The sequence below is a fragment of the Lissotriton helveticus genome, chromosome 7 (genome assembly GCF_964261635.1).
Source record: "Lissotriton helveticus chromosome 7, aLisHel1.1, whole genome shotgun sequence".
Classification (NCBI taxonomy): Eukaryota; Metazoa; Chordata; class Amphibia; order Caudata; family Salamandridae; genus Lissotriton; species Lissotriton helveticus.
In genome coordinates this window covers 1,462,547,024-1,462,560,926 of record NC_136068.1, presented here as the reverse complement: position 1 = coordinate 1,462,560,926, position 13,903 = coordinate 1,462,547,024, and the positions used below count along the sequence as shown (strand labels likewise).

Sequence of the window (13,903 nt, the reverse complement as noted above, 5' to 3'; positions counted from 1 at the left end):
AGGGACCACCGGGGCTGCGAGCGTGCGGGGACTTCATTTCCCAGAAGTCCCTGCAAGACCAAGGAAGAGCTTCCGGTCCGCTCTCCCTGCTGGCCCGCCCCCCGCCCATCCAAGTCAGCTAAAAGCGTTCCTCTCCCTCCACCTCGTGGGACACCTACCTACTCTGTAGCCAAGCGGAAGGCATCAGTTTCACGCACCAGTCAAGCAGCGCATCAGTCTCCCAAGCCCACCTCTCGCCGCACCCGCTTCGCGGGTGCCGCTTCGCCGGTGGGTGCTGGTAGAGGCACCATCTTGAAGGACTGAGGCGAGGATACCGGCAGCAAGACTTCAAGGCGGTAAGGGGCGCGAGGGACCACCGGGGCTGCGAGCGTGCGGGGACTTCATTTCCCAGAAGTCCCTGCAAGACCAAGGAAGAGCTTCCGGTCCGCTCTCCCTGCTGGCCCGCCCCCCGCCCTTTGCACCTCCTACATAACAACATTTCCCTCCCGCAGCGCGGGACGCAGCTCGGGCGAAGACAGGGCAAAGACAGGGCCGTTTGAGGCCGTTCGAGGACGGCAGAGGACGGCCCCGGCCCTGTCACCCTGCACTCCACGTCGCCCCCCTAGGCCCCCACGAAAACAAACGTACATTACCGGGACTCAGGATGCGTCCCAAAACAAGAAGTGCGTCTAAGAAAGCGACTTTGGTGACGCAAGTGACCGGCCCTATAGACCTTTTCATATCCAGGGTCAATGATACCATTGACAAAAGCATCATCTTACTGGAGAAAAGAGTCTCTTTGGACCTCTTGCAGGCAAAACGATCTTCGCTTGGTTCACTTGCCACCGCAAACTCTCCCGTTCACCAGGCGGCTAACAATTGTTCCTTACCACTGCCTTTAACCACTGTTCCTACGATGACTGTCCCCAATTCCGTAGATCTGTCAGTAACTCAATCGGACTCTGATCAATCTTACGTCGATCTCGACGCATCCCCAGACCTAGAAGCCTGTCAATCACCGGTCGAGGAATTAGACCAGAGTGCCATTAGTAATCTTTTACCATTGGATCCAGAAACGACCCTAGATACAACAAAAATAAGGGAAAATATCTTCACCCATCCCAAGGCGATGCCAACCATCAGGGAAAAACCTAAGACAAAAACAAAGAACCATAATCTGATTACACCTACCCTAAATTCCTCAGCAGGTATCCCCTGTTGGGTGGAAAATATGGTTATGGACCTAAAATCCGACCTTGAAGCCAAAATTACAGCACAGATTAAACCACTTATATCAAAGTTGGACAGACTCACGACATTAATCAATACTAAATGTAGCTGTAAATTGAGCAGGAATGGTCCTGCCCCAACGCAGGGAGCAAAGGAAACATTCCAAAAAATACCATCCAGCATTAAACAAACAACAGGTATAATAGATAAGCTCAATATTTCTCAAACCAAGAAAACGACAGTAATACATTCGCTAGTTAAAAATGGGAGTAATCCGGTTGCCCCCCAAAATATTCCGGAGGCGGAAGATCCTTCCTCTGCTATACAAACAGGTCCAGAAGGTCAGTCAAAAACAAATAACAGACAAACAAAAGGTAATGCTACTATTCCAACAGAGACCCCCTCCCGAGAAAAGTCATCAGCTCTGAAGACTAAGCAACCTCGGCCTAAAATAATTAACTTACCCCCGGAAGCCGCTCCCTTCGTGGTAGTACTAACAGCAGTTCCCCCACTGAAGGAGGGTGCAAGAGAATCTTTTGCTGAGCTGAGGAACAAATGTGCCCAGTGGCTTCAACTCCATAGGCCACTACCCGCCCACATTAGGGGTGATATCTTCTCCGCACGTAGAGGAGATTGGGTTGGTAGAAGTACGAAGACAATAGCGGGGGATGTCATCAGTCTCAAATTCAGGGAGATAGGGGCATCAAACTATATTTGCAACTCGCCCAATAGAGGACCTGCCACAAAAATAAATCCCCTTCCCTTATCTTACTTCCTACCCCCATCCCCAAGGCAAAATTTCCCCTTATATCCACCCCCACCAAGTACTGGCCCCACAAATCCCTCTGAATATAATACGCATCATCCCCAATACTACTCTGACAGGTCACGTCTTTCGCAAAATTTACAACATCCAGCCTCTCACTGGCAACCACCTGTCCTATTTCCTCAACCCTCACATCTTGTTCCCCAACCCCTTGTCAATCCATTTCATCATCCATATCATACCACCCAACAATGGTGGCAACCTCAGCAACCCATGTACTACAATACCCACTTATGGCAACAGCCGCGGCAAGGTTGGCTTCCTCCATTTAATCCATTAGGCCCAAACCATCAAGGCAGAGATAGGGCCGAATGGACTGGTCAGGATCATAGGACAAAGCATAATGACCCAACACGCTGGGATAGTTTGAATGGTCTCCAATTAGTTAACAGATATAGTCCCCTGGAGGGTGTCGATTGACTACCTCAACCTCAGGAATACTCCCAAAATCATACAGATCGTTTGGAACTCACGGTCCCTCCAGACTTAGAAATTACATCAGCTCCCGAGATCCTAAATGAACTAAAAAAAACAAAAAGCTCAAGTGACAGCCTAACAATCTTGAGTTTGATCTCGTGGAACATCGCTGGATTAAAGACAAAAATTGAGGATGGGACAATACTGTACCACACGTGTAATCATCAAGTTCTATGCGTACAGGAGACATGGTCACTGCAAGAATATCACCTGCAGGGGTACAAAACGTACTCGTCTCTTGCGCAGCCGGGTCACATAGGCAGACCAAAGGGAGGTCTGTGTATTTACATAGTTAATACTATCCAAAACGTTAGAATAAAGGTTATTGAACTAGCACCAAACCTGCAGATCCTTGGCCTTTACTTCCAGAAAAGAGAGTCAATGATCATTATTAATTTCTACAATAATCTGGATGAATTGGACTTTGAGAGAGTTTTGGCCCACCTCCATGAAAAACTAACTATTTTTAGAATGCAGCAAGGAGAAGGAGGCCCGGCAACAATACTATGGGCAGGCGACTTTAATCTTCACGCCTGTACCCAACCAGATAGAAAGTGCCCTGGCATGGTGACCGAAGATGGCCTCTTACTTACCCATTTCTCGCACAACAAAATGGGAAGGCAAATGAATGATCTCCTATCCGATCTGGATCTCCAGATAGTAAACACCTTGGATTACGGGGAAAACTCACTTGCACCTACCTATTTAGGAAGAGGTTACCAAACTACGGTAGACTTTATAATTATATCAGCTTCCTTACAATTAAGAGTAAAGAGTTTTGAAGTGTTACCGAATTCCCAAAGTGACCATGCAATACTAACTCTGGAAGTCTCATTAATTCATCAAAAATGTTCCCCAGTAGTAATAGCCAATGCATTGACTCAGGAAAATATCAACATAGACAAAGTAAATGGCTATACTATAAAATGGGAGAGGATAAATCCAGAGGAACTCACCAAAGAGCTAATAAGAACAGTCCATCCTCAAATTCAAATTTGTTTGGACATAGCTACAAACGATACGGAGATTTTAACTAATTTTGCTCAAATCATGGAAAAAACTAAGGCGCTACTTACAAGGAAACAAAAACCTGGCTCATCCCGGCCTAATGGCTGGTTCAATCAAGAGTGCACTAAGGCTCACACAAAACTAAAGTTAGCCTTAAATAAAAATGAAAGGGATCCCACCACAATAGCCACTCTTAGAAGTGAATATCAAAAAATAAGGAAAAAGAGGAAGGAGGAATTGAAGCAAGCGCTGTGGCATGAACTCCACATCAGTGCCCAGGAAAAAAACTCTATAGCCTTCTGGAGAATCATAAGAACTCCCTTTTTGGCGGATGACACTTGCCCAAGAATCGAAGCCGCCATAGATGCTGCAACTTGGGTATCACACTTTACTAGCATCTTCCAAAAACCAATCAACGACCAAGACCTGGAAGAAGAGGAAAAAACATTCCCACCATACCCGATAGATATGAATTTTGAAATTTCTGAAATTCTTGTGGCATTGAACTCTACCAAAAAAGGGAAAGCTCCAGGGCCGGATGGTGTCCCGGCAGACCTTTTTAAACACCAAACAGATTTTTGGGCACCAATCCTAACAAGGGTCTGCAGCGCTACGGCAAAAATAGGAATTCTGGAGTCTTGGACTAAGTCCATCATGGTGCCGATTTTTAAAAAAGGTAATCGTTCGGACCCAGCCTGCTATCGTCCAATTTCCCTGCTGGACTCATTGGGGAAAATAGCAGGAAGAGTGATTTTAGAAAGACTCCAGGATTGGGCGGAAGAAAGAGGTATTTTATCCGACCTTCAATTCGGATTTAGAAAAGGACTAGGCACTGTGGAACAAGCCCTAAACCTATCAATAATCTTCGGGAAATATGTGCATGCAAAGAAAGCAAAACTTTATATGACCTACGTAGATCTGTCCGCGGCTTTCGACTGCGTCTCCCACATAAAATTGTGGTCCCTCCTAGCACAGATGGGGGTAGACCCACCACTCCTGAACTTCTTAAGGGAACTCTATTCCAATCCATCCGCAAGAGTTCGCTACGGGATAAAGGGCGAACTGACGGCGTCCTTCACAGTAGAGCGAGGAGTCAGACAGGGATGTGTCCTGGCGCCCTTTCTTTTCTCCCTCTATACCAACAACTTGGAGGTTGAGCTATTAAAGGGTGCCCGTGACCTCCCACTGGCCAAACACCGCCCGATCCCCGCCCTGCTGTATGCGGATGACGCCGTCCTTCTCGCACAAACTCCCCGTGAACTCCAAAGGTCCCTTAACAGATATTTCCAGTTTATGAGAACTCTTGACCTCCACATAAACGTGAAAAAGACTTTCGTAATGAAGGCTGGGGTCGGGAATAAACAACAAAAATCCATCTACCTCGAAAGTCAAAAAATTGACCCAACAAACGAATACTGTTATTTGGGGGTCATGATAGACAACAAACTCTCCTGGAAACCAGCAGTAGAAGCCAGAAAACATTGCTTCAAAAGAGCACTAGCCGCATTGGTGTCGTTTTCTCAAAAATTAGGAAAACGTCCACCCAGGGAACTGTTAACCATATATAAAGCCAAGTGCCAATCTACAGCTTTATATGGAGCAGGACTATGGGGATACACGGACGTTACCTCCCTGCAAATTGCAGAAAATAAGTTTTTTAGATTCATCCTATCTGCACCCAAAACTTCCTCTGTTTACGCCTGCCACTTAGAACTGGGGGCACCGTATATTGAAGATCTTGCTAAAATCCAACCGCTTCTTCTTTGGCGACGTATTTGGATGTCAGATAAAAACGACCTTACAAAAACAATAATGGCGGATGCAATGTCTCTGGACTACGTTTCTAAAATCAAATGGCTGGCCTATATTCGGTCCTTTCTTTGCGACCTTGGAATGGAAAAATATTATCTTAATCCCGAAAAAATTGGAGAACTCGCCCATGAAAATTTAAAAAAGCGAGCGTTGGATCACCTGTCCAAATTGAGACTCCAGGTAGAAGCTGGGAAACAGTCAGTGCAGCATGCCATGCTGGTCCAATCTACTCTCTCAATGCAGCCCTATTTAAACCTTGATATTGGTACCTTCGAACGATTTCTCCTGATAAGATTCAGACTGAACACATTTCACAGACTGGTGGTCTTCCCAATACCAAATGTTTGGGATTTAAACTCACCTCCATGTCCATGTGATGGGATATCAGGTCAATCCACTATTCATACAGTTCTGTTCTGTAAATTTTATCAGGAACACCGCAAACTCTGGCTATTGACCCTTTTGAAATCTTGGGGTCTCAGACAATGTAGAACAGCCATGTTGAGCTTGCAGCTTTTGGACACTGAAGCCACATGTTACCATGTCCTTAATTTTTTGAAATGTATATACAGACATCGGAAAAACCTCTAAACTTTTAAAATTAATAGTACTGTATACACTGTCGAAATTCCTTTTCGCTGCTCTTAAGTATTTTGTTAAATCAGATTTCATTGAAAATCTTCTTAATTGTAATGCTTTTATGGATCGTAATAATCCGAATAAAGTTATATTTGATTTGATTGATTGATTGATATTGTGTCCTGGGAGAATCCTACTTTGAAACCACTAGAATCAAAGTTCACAAGGTCTTTCAGTATTGCAGTGGATTATTTATAATAGTGAATTATTCTAAAAAGAGATTTAGTTAAGTTTTATTCAGTTTGTTTCAATAGTTCTAATAGTTTTAATTGGCATTCTGTACTACCAATATAAATCATCCTTGATGTACAGTGTGGAAATAAAAAACAAAAGTATTGTTACTTGTTTATTCATATGGGTAAGCAGTCGGATTAAAAAATGTTCATTCACACAAACTGATATGGAAATGTTAATAAATAAAAAGTGGCATTGTATCTTTACTAATTCATCAAACATAGAGAAAAGACAACGCATATATCCATTTGAGTTCTCTTTGCTTCAGAAATAATGTCACTCTCTTCTTATTCTGGTGGCTGGGCTCAGTCTATTGCAAACAATTTCAATCCATCTGTTTTTCTTTTGTTCATCTCCATGAGGTGTAGGATAGTTGCGATCTTGTAGTCCAAACTTTGTCTATTTAGGAGTCACAATAGATTCAAAACTCACATGGAAGACACAAATAAATAAATCCAATACCATGCTAATGCAGAATTCTGTTCCTATCGTGAAGAAGCAGCATTCAACCATATCTGAGGCTATTACTCCAGCACTAGAAGTTTATACAGCCAGAGCGCAATCTGCTTCCCTTTAGAATGTTCATGTGCTTTCCAAAAAATACCCCGATGACCCCACTCACATCCAATACTGGGATAAAAAGGCTTGACCATATTGCTGTTTGGAGGCTTCTGGCCTACAGGATTACAGTATGGACAACAGTAGAATTAGAGATTTATAGACAGACTCTGTCGCAATTGGATGTATATGTAACTCTGCCCTGGCTGGCCCATGTTCGTAAATGACTCTCAGCCGTTATTGGGTAAACCCGAACCTGTTGATTCCTGACTCAAAGAGAGAGATCAGGAACGTCTCTGGGAATTTATTTTGCACAGAAGTATCTTAAATCCCGAGCCAGGGAGACTGACATCACAATTTCTGTCTTTTAAAAAGACTCAGAGTTTTGAGTCTTTCATAGACGAGATCGAACCGCAATTGGCAAAAGCACTATACCTGAAATTTAGGTATGGGATAATCCAAGTCAACACCTTCACAACCAAATGGGTAAAGTCTGACTTGATCGAAAGGGATGCACGTTGTGACTATAAGGCGCGAACGAGGATATTGCGCATGTCTTGTTTTTCTGCATAGCTTATGTAACACCTAAAAGTTGATTATGCCCCTGTGCAGAAGACTGAATAGTAGGAGCTATCTAGAGGTAATAAGAATATTAAAATCTGATAGCTCTCAATTTGTGGTTCTGGGCGCTAGTGCATTTCTGTTGGCTGCCAGTTACATAAGGAATAAGAAAGGGCAAACATTTTAAATCTTTTAAATACTCAAAAGTTTTTTGTGTCCACTGAATAGTAATTTAGATACTGTATTTATAACAATTTCTAAAGAACTCATGATCTCAGTGTAACGCTTTAGCTAAGGAAAATGTATAATTTTTATATGCTTTGGTTTAAGTATTCTATCTTTGAAAATCTGTTTTTATACATTTGCATTAGATGTGCTAAAACTGAAATGTTTTAAGGAGGTGTTTTATATATGCTCCAATGATTCTTTAAATCGAATAAAGCGATTTTTGATTGATTTATATTCTTTAATTTCAGGGTGGGTGGGAATTGTGCTACTGGCATGTTATTTACACCCGTTGTGACTTTGAGAAAATTACACAGTGTGAAAAATCTTCTGACACCGAGTCATTTTACTTCTCAGAAAATGCAGAAAAGAACTTTTTTGCCACCTCTAGCAAATAGCTTCTATGCAATTGGCCACTTTATAATATGTATATTTGTGCCTCATTGTAAAAAACCCATTTAGATTAGCATGGAGCCTGAAAATGTATTTTACTATAATATTATTTTCTTTTTTTATTTTCATTTTCCTACACTTAGCCATTTGGTGCCATCAGCCAACCTGGGTCACATGACTAGATGTAGATGACAGTTAGACTTTGTGAATTCCTCCAAGAGAGTCACACAATAGAGGGATTAATTAGGTGTGCCTGAATGGGCCATCTACTGGAAGGATGGGGAGGGGTGGAGCTGGGCACAGCGCCATTTGCAACTGAAGAGGCTGGACACTGCCTTTTAACAAAGGGATCAACACCTCCATGTTGTCACTGCAGCCAGCTTGGAACCAGGGAAGGGAAGTCAGGAACTTCCAACCACTTCAAAGAAACTTCTACCATCTTCAAAGAAGGCACCAGGTATAACGATAAATCATCAGACCCTCACTTCAGTTGACTCCTGGACCCGCGGAAGGACTTTTAGAGGACTGCCTGGTGCCCTGCCCTGCTATACACGTTTCAAGACTGCTTTGCTGTATTTGGAAGGACTGCTTAGCTGCTTGAGCCTGCCTTGAACCCTCATAGGTTAGCTCTGCGAGTGATCCCTGTGTTTTCACCAGAACCCAGGACTGCCAGAGTTGCTCCATGGGCTAGTTTCCTGAACTCCTGTTCAGAGCCATAGGGGCACAATAATCTCCGACCATCACAAACCTGCACCTGGACCTAACATGAGTGAGTCCTGAACCCTCTGTCATTTGATTCTTTTAGGACCCTCTCAGTTTGCTCGTATTTTAGTTTGTTTGCACATTTAGGCTGCTTTGCCTTGTACACGTTACGATTGGCACCTTTATTTGTGTGCTATGACATTATTTTAGAAAAGCACTGCACGTGCTTTTGTTATTGTATCAAGCTGCCTGAACATCTTGTACAAGCTCAAAGAACACTGTGCCTATCTTCATGTGATCGGTTAGCATACATAGCTTGGCACTTAGACACAACAAACATTCATGCCTGCTGTTTTTAAAGAAGCAGCCTCGTAACATATACATCGAGACCTGCCATTTTGAAAACAGAGAGAAGACATTCTAGAACTGCAAAGGTCCAGACGAGAGAGAGATCCTCTGCCTGAGAACAACTACCTATGCATAGCAGGTATGAGGTTCATCACTAAACCCAGAGACCTATAATATAACAATGTTTATCCCTAGTGGGAGTAGGCTGAGGCAGATAATTAATTCACCATGGTAGGACTTCTTTTTGGTTATAGTTTGCGTGTAACGCTCCTCACTTTGTTGGAATGCATATGTTTTCTAGTTGAAGCACAGATCTTTTTATAATAGAGCATGATTCATTTCAATAAACACTGTAAACTCTTCTTGTGTCTTTTTTGTTTATTTATGACATGCATGAGTGAGAAAACGAAAGGTTGACAATCTGTTTCAATGGTTTCCTTGAGGGGACCAGAGTCAGGTGTTCTGGGGTGATAACTTACCTGTCGCTCTATGAAGGTTGGGAAGGCAGGTACAGCACTATGAGCTAGCATGGATTGGGGCTCATAGGGACTCATTCAATCAATCAAACATTTGTAGAGCGCACTACTCACCTGTGAAGGTCTCAAGGAGCTGAGGGGGGGACTGCTACTGCTCGAACAGCCAGGTATTGAGAAGTCTCCTGAAGGTCAGCAGGTCCTGGGTCTCTTGCAGGTGGATGGGGAGGGTGTTCCATGTCTTGGCGGCAAGATGGGAGAAGGATCTGCCACCGGTGATTGTGCGGTGGATGCGTGGAATGGTGGCAAGGAGGAGCTCCGCGGAGCGGAGCTGGTAGTTGGGAGTGTAGAAGGTGAGTCGATGTTGAGGTATGCTGGTCTGACGTCGTGGAGTGCTTTGTAAGCGTGGGTGAGGCGCTTGAAGGTGATTTTCTTGTTGACGGGGAGCCAGTGGCGGTTCCTCAAGTGGGTGGTGATGTGGCTGTGGTTGGGGATGTCAAAGATGAGGCATGCGGAGGTGTTCTGTATGCTTTGGAGTCTCTTCTGAAGTTTGGCCGTGGTTCCTACGTAGAGGGCATTGCGGTAGTCCAGCCTGCCGGTGACGAGAGCCTGGGTGACCGTTCTTCTGGTTCTCGCGGGGCTGATATGGGTTCTTTGACAGAATATCATGGTTTCATCCACCTTCTCAAGTCTTGTGGATGAAACCATGAGCTCATTGCTGTAAAGTCATGTGCAATGTAAGTCATAGTAGAATGTTATATGTAATGCTACTAGATTATAAGTATGTAATGTTAGAATATAGGGCTGTCATGAGGTGAATCTTGGGAAGTTTGTACACGGTGCTGGAGAAGATGGTTGCCTTGCTGTCTGGTCCTGTTGGTGGCTGTTTAAGCTGTCTGTTTTCCTGCAATAAATCTACTTCTTGGATCCACTGCTGTCTGCCTCTTCAGGAAATACATTTGTCGACGAGTGGGAGAAGGGAAAAAGAAGGCAGCACTCACCAATATTTCAAGCTTGCTTGTGTTGTGCAAGACCAGTTTTCTTTCTGAAGCTGTTTTTACTCATCCCAGGGTCATCGGCTCAGTGAACTATGTCATCCGACCTCTGGTAGGATTTATATTTTTAGATTTTGGGCTTCCTCTGCCTCTTCAGTACACTCTGATTGCTGTACTACACCTGTGCAAGTAGTGTTAGTATGCGTTTATACTGATTCTATAGTTACGCAGTAACCAATGCATCATGGCCCTAGGGAGCTCCACGTCACAGGCGCAGCTCATACAATGTCCCGCGGGGCATTTATGTTTGCTATTACAGGGCGGGAGCATGACTTCCATCCTGTAATAGCAAATCCTTGTTTGGCTCATTGAAGCGAAAGGAGGAAAACCTTGTTTTGCTTCAATAAAGCGGATCTGGATGGTAAAAATTGAGGAAAAAAAATTGAAGCGGTGTCTCACCCGTTCATTTAAATGAGCCCCCTGGTGGGTAATGTTCTGAGGCCAATCCTATTATTATATTGTGGGGTCCGTGCAGGTCCGGGGACCTTCATCTTACATGTAAATTAGGCGCGGGAGGGCACAGAAATATTTCGCAGCCTAGGGGATCGCCACCTCTTCGGGTATTGTTTACTAATTGGTCGGGGGGCTTCAAGGCCAACTGAAGTCCGGGGATCGCCACCCTCCGGGGCTTTACTTAAATATGCTGGGTGGGCCTCGCCAGTCCTTGAAGCCTCGGTGTTCCTAGGCAGTGCCTTATTGGTTTGTAATCACACGGGCACTACTCATGGTGGTGTAATAAAGTGATACACGCATAGAACCCTTGCAGTTGTAGAATTCCGAAGGCTTCATTTATGTAATAGTCTGTTGGTTTATATTTGGTAGGTGCACCACAAAATTACAAATGTTTTCCCTCATAACCTCCTATAAACAGACGATTTTCACAATAAACTACAGACAAGTGTTGTCAGAAAAAGAAGACGTATACACTCATTTATTGGTAAAAAAATAACCTTTATTAAAACAACACAAATAAATGGAAACGCAACTTTATTTGAAGAAACAACAGTATAACATGAAATAAGTGGCTTGGACTCCTCTGGAAGTAGCATACAAAACCTGCAAGACAAAAAGGAAACATAAGTATGTGTGCTATGTCCACGAGAAAAAGAAAGGTAGTCAGAATGAAAGGAAGATGGTGAAAATGGGACAGATAGAGAGTGGGTGGAAGGGAGATGGGGAGGGAGAGTCAAAAGAACAGAGAGAGGAGGAGACAGAGAGCTGGTCTACTGCACCCAGCCCTCAATGTTTACCTCCTCTCACCCGTGTGCCTAGGACACGGGTGTCCGCGAGAAAGAATGCGGTCCAGCAAGTCCTTAAAATGAAACAGGTATGAATGAGGCCAGAGAGTACATTATTAGCTACGGGAACATCGCTTGCCTGTACCTGTGCACCCAGGCTGCTGCACCCCAGCCCCTTCCCCCGCACTATTCTCAAATGTAGTTCCTACGCACTGAGGCTTCACTGCTCACCTGCCACCATCGGTGTGTCCAACAACGTGCCGGTGCAAGCTCCGACTCCGGGGTGTCTCTGTAGGGTGGCACAGCAGGTCTCCTGTTGGGGACGGTGTCTTGATACCATGAGGGAAGGTGCCAGAATGCCCCGGGCATCATCATGGGGGAGCACCGGCACTGCCCATTTCGGCGCAATAAATCCAGGGTCTGAAAAAGGAGAAGAAATATAATGGTGGAAGGAAACGTCTGAAGGAAAATGAAGGTTTATTTGAAGCTTAATAGAGAACACCAGTTGAGTGCATCCTTCCTTCTTGAAGTACAATCTACCAACTGTTAGTGGTAATCGTGGTTCAAAGAGGAGTTGGAGTGCACGAGAATACACAAGGTTAAATAATAATATGTTATGCCAATGTTTACATACAAATGAACAGAGCGCATGCTAGAAGCATAATGTGCGTGTGTAATGCAGTGGCGCAAGCCTGTGTGCATGTACACTTAGTAATCAGCTCACTACAGTGCCCTAAAAGGCAACGCCACGTGTCTGTAGGGCAGTGCTACCCTCTGGCTCAGGCCTACTGTACGATCCAGCAGGTCCTTAAAATGAGAGGGAGATGTGACTGAATAAGGTCAGAGATCACATCATTAAGCACGGCAACATTGCTTGTTCGCAGCTGCGCACTCAGGATGATGCACCTCACCCCTCTCGCAACACTGTGCTCAACACGTGTCTGTAGGACATCACTGCCCGCAGGTTCAGGCCTACAGTACAGTCTCGTAGGTCCTTAAAATGAGACAGAGAAGTGACTGAATGAGGTCAGAGATCACATCATTACAGGAGGCAACTTCTCTTGTTCGCACCTGCGCACCCAGGATGATGCACCTCACCCCTCCTGCAGCACTGCACTCAACACGTGTCTGTAGGGCAGTGATGTCTGCTGGCTCAGGCCTACAGTACCGTCCAGCAGGTCCTTAAAGTTAGAGAGAGTTGTGACTGAATGAGGTCAGAGGTCACATCATTATGCACGGCAACATCGCATGTTCACACCTGCGCAACCAGGCTGATGCACCCCACCCCTCCCACAGCACTGCGCTCAACACGTGTCTGTAGGGCAGCGCTGCCCGCTGGCTCAGGCCTACAGTACGGTGCAGCAGGTCCTTAAAATGAGACAGACATGTGACTGAATGAGGTCAGAGATCACATCATTACCAAAGGCAATATCGCTTGTTCGCACCTGTGCAGCCAGGCTGATGCACCCCACCCCTCCCGCAGCACCCTGCTCAATTGCAGCCCCTGTGCACCAAGGCTCCCCTGCTCACCTGCTGTCATTGTTCTGTGTCCAAACACGACGGGCAGCAGTGTTCACAATTCGGATGCAGTGTTGATTGCAGGATGGTGTACACCTCATGGATCCCTTTCGAAACACTATGTTCAGTAGGGTACACAATGGATGTCCAGTGTTGATTACCAGGATGGCGTACGCCTTATGGATCCCTTTTTTATTGCGCATTGTGATATGCGAGGTGGATGCGGTCATATCACCTTAGGCAGTGTGAAAGAACTGGGACATCTGGCCTCATCGTTATCCTATTTATACGTACTCAAAGTGGTCTGGGCTTGTGTACACCAGGCCAGCGTAGGAGTGTGAATAATTGTTCCGGGGACCTGGGCATTGTTCAGTTCCTGTCTGGCCAGGAAGTGTACTCATGTGTGTTTCTGTTGCAGTATTGACATCGCAAAATGTGCAGTTTACATTAATGTAGCATGTAGCGGGAGGGCGACAACTATCACTGATGAGATGCTGTTAAAAAACATTGAATGGCCAACATCACATGTCGTTGTCAAGGTTGTTGATATGCGCAGACACGCATGTAAGTGGTTTGCGGTATTATTGAAAGTGTTGCTATCGCGAAGCCCACACATGTGAATGTGCT

At 44.9% G+C, this 13,903-nt stretch overlaps 1 protein-coding gene across 1 annotated transcript in view; it reads left to right on the top strand.

The window, feature by feature from the left end:
* Nucleotides 1-13,903, top strand: part of LOC144769537 (CD209 antigen-like protein A) — an 89,716-nt gene that overhangs the window by 4,879 nt on the left and 70,934 nt on the right. Inside the window, exon 2 of the mRNA XM_078653679.1 lies at nucleotides 9,048-9,131. Coding sequence (XP_078509805.1) covers nucleotides 9,048-9,131 — 84 coding nt within the window. The remainder of the gene's footprint in view (nucleotides 1-9,047; nucleotides 9,132-13,903) is intronic.